Source organism: Myotis nattereri (genome assembly GCF_964212035.1).
Source record: "Myotis nattereri genome assembly, chromosome: 6".
Classification (NCBI taxonomy): domain Eukaryota; kingdom Metazoa; phylum Chordata; class Mammalia; order Chiroptera; family Vespertilionidae; genus Myotis; species Myotis nattereri.
The window spans coordinates 56,415,601-56,434,902 of NC_138081.1; the positions used below are offsets into that span (position 1 = coordinate 56,415,601).

Sequence of the window (19,302 nt, forward strand, 5' to 3'; positions counted from 1 at the left end):
ATGTAACTATAATATATTAATTTCATAAAACCAAATAAAATCACAACAATACATAACATTTGTATAATAAATAAAATGAAATTATTAGAAAATAGTTCTTAACACAGAATAAGAATGAAGTTTTCTGAAAAATATATTTATTTAGCCACTGGGCCTATAGGTAGTCATTTTGTTTTTAATCAAAGTGCTCATTTTAATTTAAAAATAAATCCAAGTTGTGCACCTTCATAGTGTATAATTTTTCCTGAACATGTAGCTGAAAAAAAATTTTTCACCTTTCATACTATAATCAAAGGAGGAGAGATGCTCCCTACCTAAATTATTAAATTTTTGAAGAAAAAAATCCCTCATTTTAGTACTCAATATTAAAGAAAATAAAAACCTTTGTTTGTTTCATTTTCATATTATAAATTCTTTGTATCCAATTTTGTGAAATAACTATGTGAATGCTTAGCTATCTTTAGTTGAAGAGGAGCTATAGCAATATATAAATAACATTATAATGTAATACCATACTATGCCATTAAGTAGATATACGACCAAAAAAATGATAAGGCAGACTTTGATAATTTAAATTGACTTTTAAATTTATACTAACTTAAAATAAGTCAGACAGAAAAAGATAAATACTATATGATCTCACTTATATGTAGAATCTAAAAACATAGGACTCATAGAAATGGAGAATGGTTGCCAGGGGCTGGGGGAAGGAGGAAATGGGGAGATGGTCAAAGTGTACAAACTTTCGGTTATAAAAAGAATAAGTTCTGGGGATCTAATGTACCCCAGGATGACTATGGTTAATACTGTATTGTGTACTTGAAAATTGTGTTATCATCATAACAACAGAATGACCATTATGTGAGGTAAAGGATGTGTTTACTAACTACTGTGGCAAACATTTCAAAAATATATACATGTATCAACTTACACAATGTCATATGTCAATTACATCTCCATAAAACTGGAAAAAATAAACTTCACTAACATATTTACAAATGACTAAATAAATTATTCACAATAGAAGTAAAGACATACATTTCCTAAAATGTGAACTGTAAGATTTTCACAAAATGTAGAGTAAGAAAAACTACAATTTAGCCAATGAAGGAGTTGGCTAAACACTTCCTAAATACTTTCAAGTAAGACAGTTAAACATTTTTCTAGTCTGTTTAGGTAAAAGAAACTAGTTTAATAGTGTCCCTCACTTGTGATTCTATTATTTGACAGTCAAAACTGTGTTAATTCCCTTATGACCTATAGATATTTTAAAGTAATATGAAACTCCTAAGTAGAAAATTTTATAAAAAATAATCTTGCTATTTTTCAAAATCAGACTCAATAAATTAACATTAATAAATACCTATTACCACTAATGATAAGATTAAAAAGAAAGGAGGAAGTAGGTATCAAAGATTGGTTTAAGTAGTGCAAGTCTTCTAAATATTCACCAAAAAGAAAAAGACTACCCAGGAAATTGAATTGAAACTTATGAATTGAAACACATCATATTCAGAGGTTAATCCTAGAGTGCCACCTAGTGACAAAAATTAAAATTTACCTGTAAATATTTACTGTCACCTAGTGGCCACTTGAGTATAAGAGCCTTTTATAAAATATTTTCCACAGTATTTTTTGAAATGTTTCCATTCACCTCAATAATCATATAATAAGTCAGTACAAAACTGAACTACACAAAGCACAATGAGTATGGAAACAAATATAGGCCATGGTCTCAAAAAGTTCCTTAATCTTGTAGATGAGACACATGTAACTAAGATAACGTATATGAAACCACCACTGTAGTGCCTAGCACATAATACGTATTCAAAAATTCTTTTAAAGAAAAACACCTGGTTAGAGTTGACATTTCTGAAAATGAGATACCTAACAAGTACTTTATGAATATAAAGTAGTTATATTTCTATCCTATAACAAAGCCTTGTAATTTAAAAGTATATAGTTTTTTAGCAATGAGTTCCTATCAGTTATTGTTTGCACTGTGTACTGCTCTGAACTAATCAATAATATTGCTATTCAGTTTGCTGTGACTTATGACTATGTAATGTCATAAGCTATCATCCTAAATACTTCAAAAGAGCAACCAACACAAAATTTATTTTACTTAGTCATTCTTGCAGCTAATGATTCTTTGCCAACCTTTACTCATTAGATCTTACCTCTGCATTTAGGTTATCTGCAAGGCTTTCCAGAAACTGACTCTCAATTGGGTTTTGTTGAGTGAGCAAAGTGAGGTAATGGCTGAGTTTATCATGTGTTGTTATGATGATTCCTTCCCCAAATTTGTCAAATTGTGGTCTTCCAGCTCGACCAAATATCTGCATGACATCTAATATTCCAAGGTCAACAAAGGAGCCTCTTTTTGCAGCATAGATTTGTGTTCCCTAGACGATGAAAAGTTAATAAAAATTTACATAAACACACACAAATATAATCCTGATGAGCTGATATTGAAATTAGGCAAATAAGGCAAAATCTCAAAAGTGTACTTTAAGTAATCCTTTCATCATCTGTGATAGAGTTAAAATTTCACAATATAAACTAGATTCTTTTGGAGAAAATAATTCTGACCTAATATAAATAACATTCAAAGTCAGTGAAGCAGCCAAATCACAATATTTTTTCTAAACAAATTAATCCCCAGGTTTGTTTTAAGACACCACAAATCCATGTGCAAAAGAAGGTAAGCTCTTACCTTAATAATAACAGCATGGGCAGGAAGATTGACGCCCCAGGCTAATGTGGCTGTACAGACTAGGACTTTGATGTGCCCATTAGAAAACAAGTTTTCAACCAAATTTCTGTCCTGCCGAAGCATTCCTGCATGATGAATACTAAAGCCATCTGGGAATAATTCTCGTAGTTGCCTATTTCTTGACTTTTGCACCTACAGTAGAAATAAACAAAATATAAAAGTGTTTAGCATTTAAAAGGGATTGTTATTTGGCTTTTCTATTGAATGAGTTTATTGACGAGAATAAAATTATTTTTAAGCATCTTAAGGTCTTACTAAATATTAGTGTATAATGCTATAGACAAAATTATTAAAAATTATATCTGTTTTAAAAACTATACAATCCTGAACATGACACAAAATCCAAAAGGGAAGAAGTTAAAAGCAGGTCTCTTTTTCACACAGGTGTTCTATTATTGCAATCAATCAGTACTGCCAGTTTCCTATCCTTCCAAACGAACTCCATTAAAATAAGCAGAAATCTCAGTGGCTTCTACCTCATTCAGAGTAAAAGCCAGAGTCCTGACAACACAGGGCCCTACAGAAATCATACCCATCCACTAGACTCACTTCCTCGGCCAGCCACAAGGGCCGGCTTTTCTCTCTCTCCTCTTCCTGACAAATCCACATGCACCTCAGGGTGACACTTGCTATTCCAGACTCACTGCGTTGGAAGCCCTTCCCCTGCCACTGGGATGCCACATGGTTCCTCCTGGCATGAACTCTTTCCTATAGCAATGACCCAACAGGCCTGCTGTGTTCACCTACAGGTGTGCTCCTGGTGATCTCTGATGGGAGGGCACTGCCACCTGTCTTAGCTCAACTTTATATCTGCCCTGAATATACTAACTTCCTTTCTGGTGTCTGTTCTTTGATCTGGTCTGAGCTCAGATATGGGATTTGGTCCACTTATTCACAGCCTACATAAGTGCTAAAGCAGATTTTACAAAATCCACTGACGACTCACCACACAACTAAGAGAAAATTTTTCTGCAAAATTAAAGACTTTAGATTAACACAAGTGTTTACACAATCAAAGCTTCTGTTTGGACATCACATCCTGCGCTTATGTGCTATTGCTCTGAAATTTTTATTACAAACATTTTAATAGCTTCCTTTGAAACAATTTTCCATAGTTTTATGTAAAGGACACTCCATGGGCAGGGAGTGGGATTTCAGGGGTCAGAGGTCCTAGTGCAGACTTTGTCACAGTGATTATCTCTAAGGGCACTTAAAATTTTAAATGTCTACGTTAATAACAATTAACTAAGAATATAATCTAAGGAAATAGCACTCCATGAAATCTGCTTCAGGTATATAATGGATGGTAATACATTAACAAATCCCACCATCTAGTGGCCAGCCAAGTAAATGACAACTTATACATTTTGAGACCGAATCCCAAACAAAACACATATGGTACACAAAAAGACTGTCTTCTTCAAGTTTCAAGAGCAGTATTTGATTTTATGTTTAGAGAGGTAACTTCATGGTTGTGTTAAGAACAGAGACTGAATGAGCAGCTATGGGGCTACTATAACAATCAAGTGAGAAGGTGGAGGCAGGGGAAACAGAAATATCACATAAACTAGGTTATAAAGGAAGCACAAAGGAAAGGATGGTGAACAGGACATGAAGGAGAGGAACGTGTTAGGACTATTAAGTTTGTCCTGGCCTTAATGCACAGATATGGCAGGAAAAATCCAAAATTGAGGAATGATCAGGATGCTTATCCCAACCACGTATTAAACATGTTGTAAAAACAGAATAAGCAAAACAGTTTGACACCAAAGAAGAAGAAACAGTAACACCAATGAACTCGAACAGAAAGTCCAGAAACTGACTCAGGCAAATACAAGAATTTTGTGTGTTATACCAAATTTTAAAATCAACAGAGTATTCAGAAAGGATGAGCGGTCCATTACCATATGGAATAAGTTTTGGACAAATTAAAAATTTAATAGAAGTTAAATTTGAAAAGGGTTGGAGGAAATCATGGATGAAGTATGCTGGCCTTAATAAGCAAGACAAAGCCCAAAGACTACAACTAGGTTGAAAAAAATTCAGCATGGTAAAATATATGTAAACAAATCAAAAACAAAGTTTAATGAGAAAAAACAAATGTGTGTAACATGTATGTCAGTACATGCAATTTAATGGTCCAAGGGTAGGAACATGCAATTTATAGGGAAAAAAAATCAAATGGCAAATATACAAAGTGCTCAGTTTCACATAAAGAAATGCCATTTAAAATAATAATGAAGTATCACTTTTTTGCCTATTAATCTGTCATAAATTTAAAAACTTTGACACGGCCCAGTTATGTGGGCAACGTAACTTCCTTGAAGTTATGGTTTGAAGAAGTGTAAACTGGAACAGTTTCCCTAGTGGGCAGTTTGAAATCACCAAAATTTTATTCATTCATTCATTCATTCATTCATTCATTTCCATTTATTAAAATTTTAAATGTATGGACCATGATGAATAAATTCCACTGCTAGACATTTTCCCAATGGACATACTTGCAACTATCAAGAGTATGAGCAAGAACATTTACTACAGCACTTTTAACAATCCTATATAATAAATGGTAACATGCAAATTGACCATCAAGGCCTCGCACAAGATGGCCACATCCATGTTGTCACAAGATGGCTGCCATACGATGGCTGGCAGGGGAGGGCAGTTGTGGGCGATCAGGCCTACAGGGGAGGCCAGTTGGGGGTGACCAGGCCTGCAGGGGAGGGCAGTTGGGGGCAACCAGGCCGGCAGGGGAAGGTAGTTAGGCGTCAATCAGGCCGGCAGGGGAGCGGTTAGGGAGCGATCAGGCTGGCATGGGAGTGGTTAGAAGTGATCAGGCTGGCAGACAGAAGCTGTTAGGGGCAATCAGGCAGGCAGGCAGGTGAGCGGTTGGGAGCCAGAAGCCCCGGATTGTGAGAGGGATGTCCGAGTTCCAGTTTCGGCCTGATCCCACCGGGGGGGGGGGGGGGGGGGGGGGGCGGGTTCAGGCCTGCAGGGGAGGGAAGTTAGGGGTGACCAGGTTTATTGGCAGTCGGATATCCCCAAGGGGTCCCAGATTGGAGAGGGTGCAGGCTGGGCTGAGGGACAATCCCCTCCCCAGTGCACAAATTTCATGCACCAGGCCTCTAGTCTCTCTATATAAAACCCTAATATGCAAATAGACCAAGTAGAACTGAACCGAACAACCGGTCGCTATGACATGTGTTGACCACCAGGGGGCATGCATAAAACATGGCAGGCGTCGGCCATGATGGGATGGTGGAGCAGGTGTACAGGGATTCCAGTCCAAGGCAGGGTGCCAGTCGCTGTCATTGGGGCAAGCCTCTGGTGGTTACTGAAAATACTTTGCTCTCGCGTGCCGCAGCCTCGCCTGGTGCTCTCACCAGCTGCCAGTGCTGGTCCTGCTCACACCTGCTGCCAGCGCTGGAGCCGCTGCTTGCACCTGCTGCCGGCCCCGATTGCCCTCAGGGCTTCTCCACCTCCCCCTGCTCTTGAGGGACGACTTGGGCTGGCAGCAGCTACTCGCACCCACTGCCAACACCGGAGCCACTGCTCAGACCTGCTGCTGGTGCTGGTCCTGCTCACACCTGCTGCCGGTGCTGGAGCCGCCGCTTGCACCCGCTGTCAGTGCCTGGTGTCGGCCCCGATCGCCCCTGAGAGCTTCTCCACCTCCCCCTGCTCCTGAGGGGCGATCAGGGCAACAGCCACCGCTTGCACCCGCTGACAGCACTGGCCCCGCTCACACCCGCTGCTGGTTCTGGCCCCAATTGCTCCACACCATCAGCGGGTGTGAGCGTGACTGGCACTGTCAGTGCATGGGAGCAGAGGCGGTGGGCACGGGGCTGCCAGCAGACAGGGGACTGGGGGCTGCGGTGGGAGGGGCTTGGCAGGGGCATGAAGGATGGGCTGAGACCCATCTCTGTGCCCACCATAGCCTCGCAGCCCACAGTTCCTTTCAAGGTGCACGAATTCATGCACTAAGACCGTAGTAAAAAAAATAATTGGAAACAACAAAAGTATCCATCAAGAAGGGACTGTGTAAATGAATTATGAAAATGTCCACATTGTAGCATACTGTGCAGTTGTTAAAAGAAGGTGTTTTTAGGATCAAATCTTTCTCTACTGTTTTGGAAATATCGCCTTGACATATTATTAAGTGAAAAGAGCAAGAAACATAAAAGTGTGTCTAACACTATTCAATTTGTTTACACTAAAACTCACAGGCAAACACATACAACAGCAGTTGTACAAAATCTTCCCTTGAAAGAAATATAAACTTAAGAAACTTTTTAATAGGAGCTTTTTCTGGAGAAATGAATGGAGAAGAGATGGTTAAGACCATGACTTATGAAGCTAAATTTATTACAAGATACCTGCTGCTTTCTAAAGTATCTGAATTATCACTGCTTTCTACCTGGTTTACCTGGAATCCAGGCCTTGCTATCCTCTGAACAGCTGCAGAGATACAATTCATCTTATTCACATTCACTGAACAGAGCATGGGGTTCTCTAAGGAGGCCATTCAAGATCCAATATTATACTCACTGGATAAGTGTTTCTACACACAGAAATTCAGCCCAAAAGAACACCGGCCGTGAAAAGTAAAGGGAGTCAGGTATGTGTAGTTTAGGAATTGTCTAAGCTTGCTTCCCTCGGGCTTTAAATTTCCACTTTTCACAAGTGAACTTCACATGTAAGGCTTTATAGGCAGTCAAACTAGAATGGAATGGGCGACTGCTAAGATAATCCATTAGCACACAGACGGTACCACATTCATTTCTCCCAGCGAAAGTATTCAGGGCTTCCTTCCATGACTTTACAAATCATCTTCCTACCCAGGAAATGGAAAATCAGTGTGAGTACTTTTAAAAATGAATACGGTTAAAACATAACTACTTCCAAAAATTAACTTCCAAATTAACACAAATACATGATTAAAAAACTTGATAAAAAAAGACTGAGCAAGCAACTGAGGATATTATAGGAGAATAAATTTGTTTTTTTTTCCCACACTTGAAGCAACAAGACCTTCAGCTGAGATACAGATGAATGAGAGAGCATGACGGAATTGCATAAATAATTTATAGTGACTTTTGTAAGCCTTATGAGGTAATTTATCTTGATAAGGTATGCTTCAATGTGGGTCATTTCAAATCCATTAGGAAAAAATATTTGCCATTATAATAACTAAAATTTAACTAGGAGGAGGCAAATATTTTTTCCCAAATGATACCATTCTTTCCCACAATTATCAGTCAGTATGCTTTCTCAATGTTAGAAAAAGTATTATAAAGTCCTCATCTTTGGTAAGTGCTATTTTTATCACTCAATGGCTCTAAAGTTAATCAGTGTAAGATGGTGGACCTGCTACATGTTAGGAGCACAAACCAATACAGTGGGACCTTGACTTACCAGTGTCCCGACTAACGAGTTTTTTGAGATACCAGCTGTCTCTCGGCGGATTTTTTGCATTGAGTTGACAGAGTAATTTGAGTAATCGAGCTCCTTAACAAGCTCGGTCTCGGAACAAAATAAACTCGTAAGTCAAGGCCCCACTGTACCTGGCTTCTCTTCTGACACAGGAGTTTAGAGATCTAAAGAATACAATAGGACACCTTTCCCCACCCCTTCTCTTCTGTTTTAAAGCTTTATTCCACTTTAGACCTTGTTCATAGAGAAACCTAAAATTGGACCTCTGGTGTCTATGCCAAAACAGCCATAAGCTGCAATGCTAAACCTGTCTTTCCCCATTCTCAGCAAATAACCCATTAGTCATCTGTTCACTGGATTAACTAAAATGGGCTGTAATCATTTCTGAGGATCATGTTAAAAATTGTAGTCCCTTAGTTTCAGAGAGTCTGATTTTGATATCTAGCATAGAAACAAGTGATGGGAACCAATGATCTTGGTATTTTTTTTTGCTCTTGACTCAATTCCTTACCCTCTGTACTATTTTTCTACTCAAGGATATGAATTCTACCTCCTTCAAAGTGCTATATTTTTTCTTTTGTGTTAAACTTTTCCTAGAATACTTTTCACTTTTGTCTTATCTAACCTTCAAATCTCAACTTAAATGTCACTTTTTTAGCTAAGCTTCCTCTAACACCAGTCTAGATCAGATGCCCCAATTTCACTTTATCTTAGTACTTTGTCCCTCTTTATTATTTATTAAAAATTCAATTAAAATAAATTATTTAATTAACTAATAAACCTTTCTGTTGTGTCAGAACCTAAGCTCCATAGGATAAACAGGCAGGTACTTATTCTTCCTAAATATATTTCCATTCCTAATTGAAACAAAGAATATTAATCAGTACAACTCTCCTGCTCGGCCTTCCTGTATTGCATGAGCCAGAAGGTAAAACCTATATTTCCCAGATCTCTTATAGTCAGAGTCCTAGATGCAAAAATCCATTTTTTAATTAAGTGACCTCACACAAGAGTTAGACAATGGAAGTGAAGAGGAAAGCATCTTCCTATTGTTGTCTTTTGCTGGCGGGCAAGATCTTGGAGAAATGGGGGCTGAAAGTAATAATGGATGCACTATCTACTCAACATTTGCTTTTCCAGTGTGTTCACAAATGTTGAAAAGCATCTGTGGCCACTGTAGCTTCTCCATGCCTGATCACCATCATGGTGGCTGGCTCTCAATGCAACAGTTTCAGGGACTGACTTCTACTCCTCCCATCTTACCAACATTCTAATAAGTACCTAATTTCTTTTACAGAATTATTTTCTACTTAACCTGTATCTAGAGTGGTTTGTTTTCTTTACTGAATCCTGACTGGCACAACACATGTCTCCCTCAATCCACTTAATCAGGTTGACAGCAGAGTTTACTTATCTTGAGACCTATTGATCTACAAGAGTGACTGGTACATAGCTTACTAGTACACTCAGTAAATACTCACAGAGTAAATATTCACAGGGTGACCACCACTATAAACAGTTTGAGGCACATGTGTATACAATCAATTCACAATGACTAGCCTAATTGCCATAACCAATTCCCATGTCATTTTGGCCATGCCAATTATTCATTTTTACTTGGGAGAAAGGAAGTACCATATTCTCTGTTCCACATCATGTCATCCCTTCAAAGATGGTCTTGGTTCTCATAGGGGCTTCCCTGATATTTCTACAAGCCAATTTAGAAACAAGTTAGCATTCCAGTGAGAGTACCCAATTAGCAAAGAGTTCTTATCTAAAATGGTATTCTTTATATCCATTTGGAGGTCCTTAAATAAATGCTGAAATACAATTTTAAAATAATCACCTTGTGAAATGTGATTTTGAGCTTAAAAGTTTATCAATATAAATCCCTGTACCACTAATGTTTAATAACCTTACTTATTTAATCTATATATCTTTAGAGTATTTAAAGTATTTTCAAATGTGAGAGCAACAACATTCCAATTAATATACTTTTCCCAACCAGCATGGTTCCTTAAAAAGATGTATAAATCTGCTGTAAAAATTTTACTCTATGTCTCTAAAATACATCTTAAAACACAGGAACAAAAATAGCTGCAATCAAAATATACTTAAACCTAATAGAAAAGAAATAAGAATAAATGCTAATGCTACTTTCTATGCCCCTTAAAAAGAGTCTCATGACATGATATTGGTAATAATTTGGGAGATCACACATAAAACACAAGCAATGAAATAAAAATAAACAAGTGGGACTACCTCAAACTAAAAAGTTTCCGCAAAGCAAAAGAAACAACAAAGTGAAGCAACAAGCTACACAATGGGAAAAAATTTGCAAACTATCTGATAAGGGGTTAATATCCAAACTATATAAAAAACTCATACAACTCAATAGCAAAATAATAATAATAATAATAATAATAATAATAATAAACCAATTAAAAAAATAGGCAAAGGACTTGAATAGAAGAAGATATATGAATGGCCAGCAGGTACAGGAAAAGACACTCAACATCATTAATCATTAGGAAAATGCAAATTAATAATACAATTAGATATCCCTACCTGCCTCTTAGAATGGCTATCATAAAAAAGATAAGAGATAATTGCTGGTGTGGATTACGAGAAAAGGGAACCAATGTGCACTACTGACAGGATTGTAAATAGCTGTAGTAACTATAAAAAAATAGTCTGGAGGGTCATAAAAATTTAAAAACAGAACAAACATATGACCCCAAAATTTCACTTCTGGAAATACATCTAAAGGAAATGGTAAACACTAACTCAGAAAGGTATCTGCACCCCCATGTTAATAGCAGCATTATTTTTGAAATTCGTGGGGGGGGGGTTCCCCCCTCAGCTCAGACTGCACCATCTCCAATCCAGGTCCCCTTGGGGGATGTCTGACTGCCCGTTTAGGCCTGATCTTGGGGATAGGGCCTAAACCAGCAGTCGAACATCCCTCTCACAATCTGGGACCGCTGGCTCCTAACAGCTCGCCTGCCAGCCTGATCACCCCTAACTGCCTCTGCCTGCCTGATCGCCCCAAACTGCCCCCCCCCCCGACACCAGCCTGGTCACCCTTACTGCCCCCCCTGCCAGCCTGGTCACCCCCAACTGCCCTCCTCTGCTGGCCTGGTTGCCCCTAACTGCCCACCCCGGCTGGACTGGTTGCCCCTTACTGCCTCCCCTGCCAGCCTGATTACCCCTAACTGCCTCTGCCTGCCTACCTGATCACCCCTAACTACCCCGCCCCCCCCCCCCCCCCCCGCCGGCCTGGTTGCCTCCAACTGCCCGCCCCCTGCCGGCCTGGTCGCCCCCAAATGTCCGTCCTCCCCCCCGCTGGCCTGGTCTCCCCCAACTGCCCCACCCCCGCCGGCCTGGTTGCCCCCAACTGCCCCTCCTGCCGGCCTGGTTGCCCCACACAGCCTGCTGTTCAGTCATTTGGTTGTCCCTCACTAACCCCCCTGCCGGCCTGGTTGCCCCACACAGCCTGATGTTCAGTCCTTTGGTCATTCCTCACTAACCACCCCCTGCCGGCCTGGTTGCCCCACACAGCCTGATGTTCAGTCGTTTGGTCATTCCTCACTAACCCCTGCTGGCCTGGTCACCCCATGCAGCCTGCTGTTCAGTCATCCGTCCAGTTGTTTCGGTTGTGATGGCCCCTGGCTTTTTATATATTAGGATAGCCAAGACAAGTTTAGCTGTCAAAGGCCACAGGGCTTCTAAGGGTAAAGTCACACCAGACTTTCTTTTAATGTGCCCTCTTGCTTAGGAACTCATTTGGAATTCTTGAGACATTTCAACTCTGTAGGTTAAGCTACTTTTAGGTATTTCATTTTTCTTTCCCTTTTTTCTTGTTTTAGTGGATAATTTGAAAATATGGTAGGTTTTTCAGCTGGTGGTGATATTAAATATGGGATTGATATGAGGAGTCCTGAATTATAATTTTAACTTATTGGGAAGGAAAGACTCACTTGAGCTGTGATTCAAGCACAGAAATAGCCTTTACACACACACACACACACACACATACACACACACACACGATGAAAGAGAGAGAAGGTGCGGGAGGGGGGAGAGAGAGATAAGGAAAGGAACATTTCCATTTCATTAATGTAGTTTTCAATTCTTATTTATACAAATAAAGCTATAGTGTGTTAAATAAAACTGTGAAGAAATGCTTTGAAAAACAATATTTGGTAAGTCTGGAATTGAGGTGGTTATATTAAACACTTAGGGGTAAAGTATCACTGTGATGCAGTAGGGATTTAGTTATATTTCCATTAACAGGACCGATAAGGCTAAATTTCTTTGTATGACAACACCAAATTTGCCTTCTAATTTTATTTTAATATTTTGAGTATTTAATTTCCCAATTTTAAAAATGTGGGAAGAAATATGTCCTACCCTTATGGTAATAGCTTCCTTAGGATTGCTAGAATGTTAATACCATTCAAGTTCAAAGGGCACTTCAAGAAATAGGAAGACATATACAACCAGAACTAGAAGAATAATCTGAAATTCTGAAGCTTTGATAAATCATTCAGAAAAATTACCTTATCTTAAAATATATATATATATCTACCTACTGTGGAGGGACCAACATTTTTAAATCTCTCTTTAGGAGAAATGGGGAAGATGGTTGGACTGAAGAAATGTTCTTCCAGTTTATAAAAAAATAAAAAATATACTCAAAGCCTTCAAGGCTTTGGAAAAACCCAGACTGAATTTTACCTGTCTGTGTTTAACCAAATAAGACACATGTGATGAAAAAGGTAGACTCTGGAGACAGATTCACTTAAATCATGGCTGCACTGCTCACTACATGGGAGTCTAGGAAAATTATTCCCTCTCCCAGTTTGTTTTCTTATCTGTAAAATGGGGACAAGAATCCTAAAAGAAAAAACAGTGGTGCTGATCATGAGAAAATTAAAGTGGGAACATATCTTATAATGTCTGTCTCAGAAGTACAAAGGCAAAAAAAAAATTTGGTACCTACTATCAGTGAAATAGAACAATGTTCCTGCATTTTTTAATAAACTAGAGGCCCAGTGCACAAAATTCGTGCACGGGGGAGGGGAGGAGGGCCCCTCAGCCCGGCCTGCACCCTCTCTAATCTGGGAACCCTTAGGGGATGTCTGACTGCTGTTTTAGGCCCGATCCCTGTGGAATCAGGCCTAAACCGGCAGTTAGACATCCATCTCATAATCCAGGACCGCTGGCTTCTAACTGCTCACCTGCCTGCCTGCCTGATCACCCCTAACTGCTCACCCCTGCCAACCTGATTGCCCCTAACCACTCTCCCCTGCTGGCCTGATCACCCCTATCCGCTCTGCCTGCCTGCCTGATCATCCCTAACTACCTCTGCTGCAGCCCCTGCCACCATGGCTTTGTCCGAAAGGACATCCGGAAGACATCCAGTCTACTCGGTCTAATTAGCATATTACCCTTTTATTAGTATAGATGTTTGTGGAATTCATTTTCATTTTAAAAAATCCAATAATAACTGTTGAATCAGGATGAAAATCAAGTACAATAAAATACTAAAAAAGATACAATAAAATTAACTACAGATTTTCAAATCTATCCAACTGTATTAAAACCTTCCATTTCTTCATGTTTTTTCATAGTGATCTCTGCATCCATGTTTGATGAGGTAATTATTTGAAAAAGTCTCTATAAATTATTTCTATATGCTTTAAAATATTTCATGCCGAAACCGGTTTGGCTCAGTGGATAGAGTGTTGGCCTGTGGACTGAGAGGTCCCAGGTTCGATTCCGGTCAGGGGCATGTACCTGGGTTGCGGGCATATCCCCAGTGGGAGATGTGCAGGAGACAGCTGATCGATGATTCTCTCTCATCGATGTTTCTAACCCTCTCTCTCCCTTCCTCTCTGTAAAAAATCAATAAAATATATATTAAAAAAAAAGAAAGAGGTATCCTCTTCTTTATTAAAAAAAAAATATTTCATGATAAATTTGAATTACTTACACATTATGCCATATCAAGGGACAGTAATTCAAACCTACATCATAGATTGTGAGAATTGAATGAGTTACATAAAGTAATAAAAGTGATCCTTGGCACTAGTGAACATGATAAATATTAGACATTATTATTATTATAACAATTTAATAATAAACCTGCATTATTTAGAATAGCAATAGCTCTCAGAATTGAGAGCTATAAAATAACCAGACATCCACAAGGTGGCTCTCAACGCTTGGCTTTTAACACAATAAACTTGCTTTGTATTTCTAAAGAAAGGAAATAAAACTTAGGAATGCCAACCTGACTTTTCAAAGACTCTCATAAATTCATAATCAATAAGTAACTGGAAGAATACAAAGCTGTACAAAAAGTGTTACATACAAGAAAATTTTATAATGTGAAAAAATGAAGAAATTAAATACATTTTGTAGTTTTAAATTGAAACAAAATCTGACAGTCACAAAAACTGGCATCAGATGATCATATTCAGAATTTAAAATATCAATAAAAGTAGTAAAATTTACAGTGCAGTCATAACAATTAAATAGATTTTACTGATTAATGTGAAAGCATAGATGTGAAAGCATAGATGTCTGGTAGCTAGCAACTGTTCAGAAAATATTAGTTACATCTTATGCATATTAAACATTTTGAAGTTACTATCTATAATAATAAAAGCATAATATGCTAATTAGACCAGACATCCTTCCGAATGACCTTCTGTATGAAGCTGGGGCTGCAAGGGAAGTCCGGGTCCTGGGTGCCTACTGGCAGTCATACGGAAGCCAGGTCCCAGGTGCCTGTCGGCAGCCGGAGGGAAGCCTGGTTCCCAGTGGCCAGAGGGAAGCCAGTGCCAGCAGCCGGGGGAAGGAAGGCCTACTCTTGCACAAATTTCATGTGTCGGGCCTCTAGTCATTTTATATTCAGAGTATTTTATTTGAAAATTTATTTTCATAGCTATAAATCAGGGCCAACTTTTTCTGCTAAGGGTCAGGTGATATTTTAGGCCTTGTGGGCCACACAGACCTCAAAGCAAGTATTAAATTTTTCCCTTGTGAAAAAAGCAGCCATAGACAAAAGAAAAGGGTCTGGCAGTTTTCTAATAGAACTTTAATTACAGAAACTTTGGACCTTGGACTGTACTTTTCCCACTTTTGATCTAAACCATTATTTGACATCTATAATAATAAAAGCATAATATGCTAATTAGACCAGACAACCGAATGAGCTTCCGGACATCATTCCAACGTCCTTCCAGATGATGCTACCATGGCAGGCGCCGAGGCAGAGGCGGTTAGGAGCCATCAGACAGGCATGTAGAGTGGTTAGGGGCAATCAGGCAGGCAGGTGAGTGGTTAGGGGGGATAAGGCAGGCAGGCAGAGGCGGTTAGGGGTGATCAGGCAGGCAGGCAAGCAGTTAGGGGCGATTGGGCAGGCAGGCAGAGTGGTTTGGGGCAATCAGGCAGGCAGGTGAGTGGTTAGGGGTGATGAGGCAGGCAGGCAGGCTGGGAGCCAGTGATCCCAGCTTGCGAGAGGGTGCAGGCCAGGCTGAGGGACCTGTCACCTATTCCCGTGCACAAATTTTGTGCACCAGGCCTGTAGTAATTTAAAAAAACTCTCAATAAATCTTAGGATACAGTACTTCTCAAATTGTAATGTGCATAAAATCATCCGCAATTGAGTTCAAATACAGATTATAATTTGGCCAGACTGAAATGTGGCTTAAGGCTTTTCATTTCTGCATTTTTAATAGGGACCTTCACTTTTTAGGTCTTTTGTGCTTATTGAGTAGCAATGCGGTTGTTCTTAAACCTTTTGGTCTCAAACTTTTATCTTCTTAAAAAGAGCTTTTATGTAGGTATGTCTGTCATACTAACCCAAGAAATGAAAAAAAATGATTAATTCTTTCAAAGAACAATGGTAATGATATTAGATATTAACATATTCTATAAAAATTAACTGTCTTCTATGTTTGCAATATACTTTAAAGAGCAGGACTAAACACTACAATTATAACCACTTAGAAAGAAGTGGTGATTGAACACATCATGCACTGGGATCCTTTGAAAAATCATTAAGTCAAGAAAAAATTTAAGATTATAACATGATAAATCTGTAAAATTAACTTCTTGAAAATTGGAGATGATCTTTCATGAATAAAATACCTGGTATATCTGTCACATTGTGTGCTTTAGCTCCTGTATCTTACTGTCATCTGTCCCTTACCTGTTTTTCTGCATGTCCATATTCAGGGCCTTGTGTAGGTAAAAAGCAGGACATCTGGCCATTGTTTTTTGCTTTTTCTATTAGAGACATAGCTGTTCTTACAGTGGCATTTCGAGCATGCACAAACACCATCACCTAAAATAAAAGAAAGCAGTTTATCTAATGTTCATATTCATTCAAAGATGGCTTAATACTAGTTTGGAAATCACCGTATATAACCAATTATTAATTTTTCAAAATAAAACCCCAGTTTATGAATTCTCCAACATCTTATTTTAGAACAAAGTATGTATAGCATAAAGGTGAGTTAAATAATTTCCATAACATGCCTTTCTTTATTATTGGTCTATAAATTGGCAGACATTAAAATAAAATTAATGGATTATATAAAACTAGAGGCCCGGTGCACGAATTCGTGCACAGTGGGGTCCCTTGGCCTGGCCTGCGGGATCAGGCCAAAACCAGCTCTCCAACAACCCTGGAGGGGTCCCGGTTTGCGAGAGGGAGCAGGCCAGGTCGAAGGACCCCATCGGTGCACAATCAGGGCCGGGGAGGGACACGGGAGGTTGGCCAGCATGGGAGGGACTGCAGGAGGGCTCCAGGGCATCTCTGGCCCCTCACTCAGTCCCGATTGGCCAGACCCCAGCAGCAAGCTAACCTACTGGTTAGAGCATCTGCACCTGGTGGTCAGTGCACATCCTAGTGAGCAGTTGAGGGAACTTAGCATATCAGTAGCATATTACGCTTTGATTGGTTGAACGGCCAACCGGACGACTGGACACTTAGCATATTAGGCTTTTATTATATAGGATGTGGAATTTAATTTTTACATTTTCTCTTTTGAAGACATCATTCATTAGCACAATCATCCATTATGGACACAGAGCATAAAAACATATGAGAGCCTTACCTCTCCACAGTCGATAACATTTCCAGTATCATAAATATGTTTAAAGAAATTGAAAACAGTTAAGAACACTCTTCCTTGGACAAAAACATGTCTAAGAACAATCATTTAAAATACAGTTTAGGGGACTGCTAGAGATGACAATGCTGCTAGAGAGATATTTGCAATTTTTTATTGTGGTAGAACTTCCTGTGGAGTTATTCACAAAGCGACTGTGGAAATCTGAATTAGGGAAAAGTCACATGTCTAAATGCTTTGTCAAAGATAAGTGGATAATAGCACTTTCAGGGACAATGACCAGGCAAAATACAAATGCAATTGAGGAGAATAAATAAGAGTGTGATTAGCATCTGTTTCTCCTGCCTAACAGGAACTGCCTTCTCTCCTCTGTGCTGTTTCTTCTTCGGCCTTCACTTCCCCCCACATTCAGCTCAATTCCAGCTTTCCCCAAAAGACATTATTTCTATGATGAAAAATAATTTTATTCTTTCATATGGGGCAAGTAACCTTTTTCAATTTTATATGATGTAAATAAAAGCATCGTTAGATAACTTGATCCCTCTGAAACATACAATCTAAGGATAATCAGAGCAGGTGCACTTTGGATGACATAAAGACCAGTTCTAGCCACAGCTTCCAATGAGACTGACACCTTTATATCTCTCTGGAGTTACTCTGGCATTCCCTTTATGCCTCAGCAATGTGAAGTTCCTAACTCTTGCTTCTTCTTCCCAATGTCTCCCCACATTCTTCTGTTAATTATGTTTTCCTAGAAGCGAGAACTTTGGTGTTATTTGCATGCTGCACATTTCAGAGAATATGCAATCAATTGTTTCAGTAAAAGAGAAGAAAAGTTAAAAAGTGAACGAGGTCTGAAATTTGACCAGAAATGAGACAGAGTGACACAGATATAGATGCTATGTAATTAACCCACAGTAATCTTATGTTTATACTAGAGGTTCAGGGCACAGATTCGTGCACTGGTAGGTTCCCTTGGCCTGGCCTACAGGGATCAGACTGAAACCAGATCTCTGACATCCCCCGAGGGGTCCCGGATTGCAAGAGAGCATTTCTCAGGTGACACACCCCGGAATCGGGCTCTCTCCTCTGTTTCAGGAGGCGTCACCCAAGAACTGCAGCAGCCAAGTGACCACAGCTCAGTAGCTCCTGTGCTGAGTGTCTGCCCCTTGGTGGTCAGTGTACGTCACAGCTACCAGTCGAATGGTTGGATGGTCGCTTAAGCTTTTATCTATATAAATACATGTCAAAGAACATGTTCCACATATGAGATGCTGAATAAAATTCACAGTAAGATAAAATCTCAATTAACCATTATTCAAGAACCCAGCCATGCTTAAATAGCTAATATTCTTTTGGGGTGTATTAAAAGTATAGGAGAGCTGACAATCTGGAGAAGGCCAGAAGCTCTTCAATGAAAAATTCCCAAAGTGTTGATAGGACATATTTGATAGACTTTCTAGCTTTCTGGGAAAACATTTTTATCTCATAAGATGTCAAGACAGCATCATTTAATATCACTATGATATTTTCATAATTACTGACAAAAGCTATTTAATACTAAGTTAGAAAATTATGTTAACCATAATGCCCTGTTGAAATTTACCCCGTTCAGAATCCGTCAAGTTCTATCATCCTGTCTACTGCAAAAGGTAGGAATATTTAAACTATGAATTCCTTTTTAAAGGGTGAGGCTGATTTCTTTTTCTCTTATCTAAAAATAAATTTTATCACACACAAACTCATTAACCCTCAACATTAAATTTTTTAAAAATCTCAAAGTTTCTTATTATTTTATTAATTAATTTATTCATTCAATATTTCTGAGCATGCAATCACTACCAAGTCCTGAGAAAACTGCTGTGAAAAAATAGAAGTAAGGTACCTGCCCCCATGGAGATGAGACTCTAGTATGATGGATTGAATGATAAAAGATATATATTTTTT

General features: G+C 39.0%; 1 protein-coding gene across 1 annotated transcript in view; it reads right to left on the bottom strand.

Moving 5' to 3' along the window:
- Positions 1-19,302, bottom strand: part of ASCC3 (activating signal cointegrator 1 complex subunit 3) — a 257,401-nt gene that overhangs the window by 122,832 nt on the left and 115,267 nt on the right. The window contains exons 14-16 of the mRNA XM_081093991.1: positions 16,431-16,565; positions 2,717-2,908; positions 2,181-2,405 (exon numbers count right to left, since the gene is read on the bottom strand). Coding sequence (XP_080950117.1) covers positions 2,181-2,405; positions 2,717-2,908; positions 16,431-16,565 — 552 coding nt within the window. The remainder of the gene's footprint in view (positions 1-2,180; positions 2,406-2,716; positions 2,909-16,430; positions 16,566-19,302) is intronic.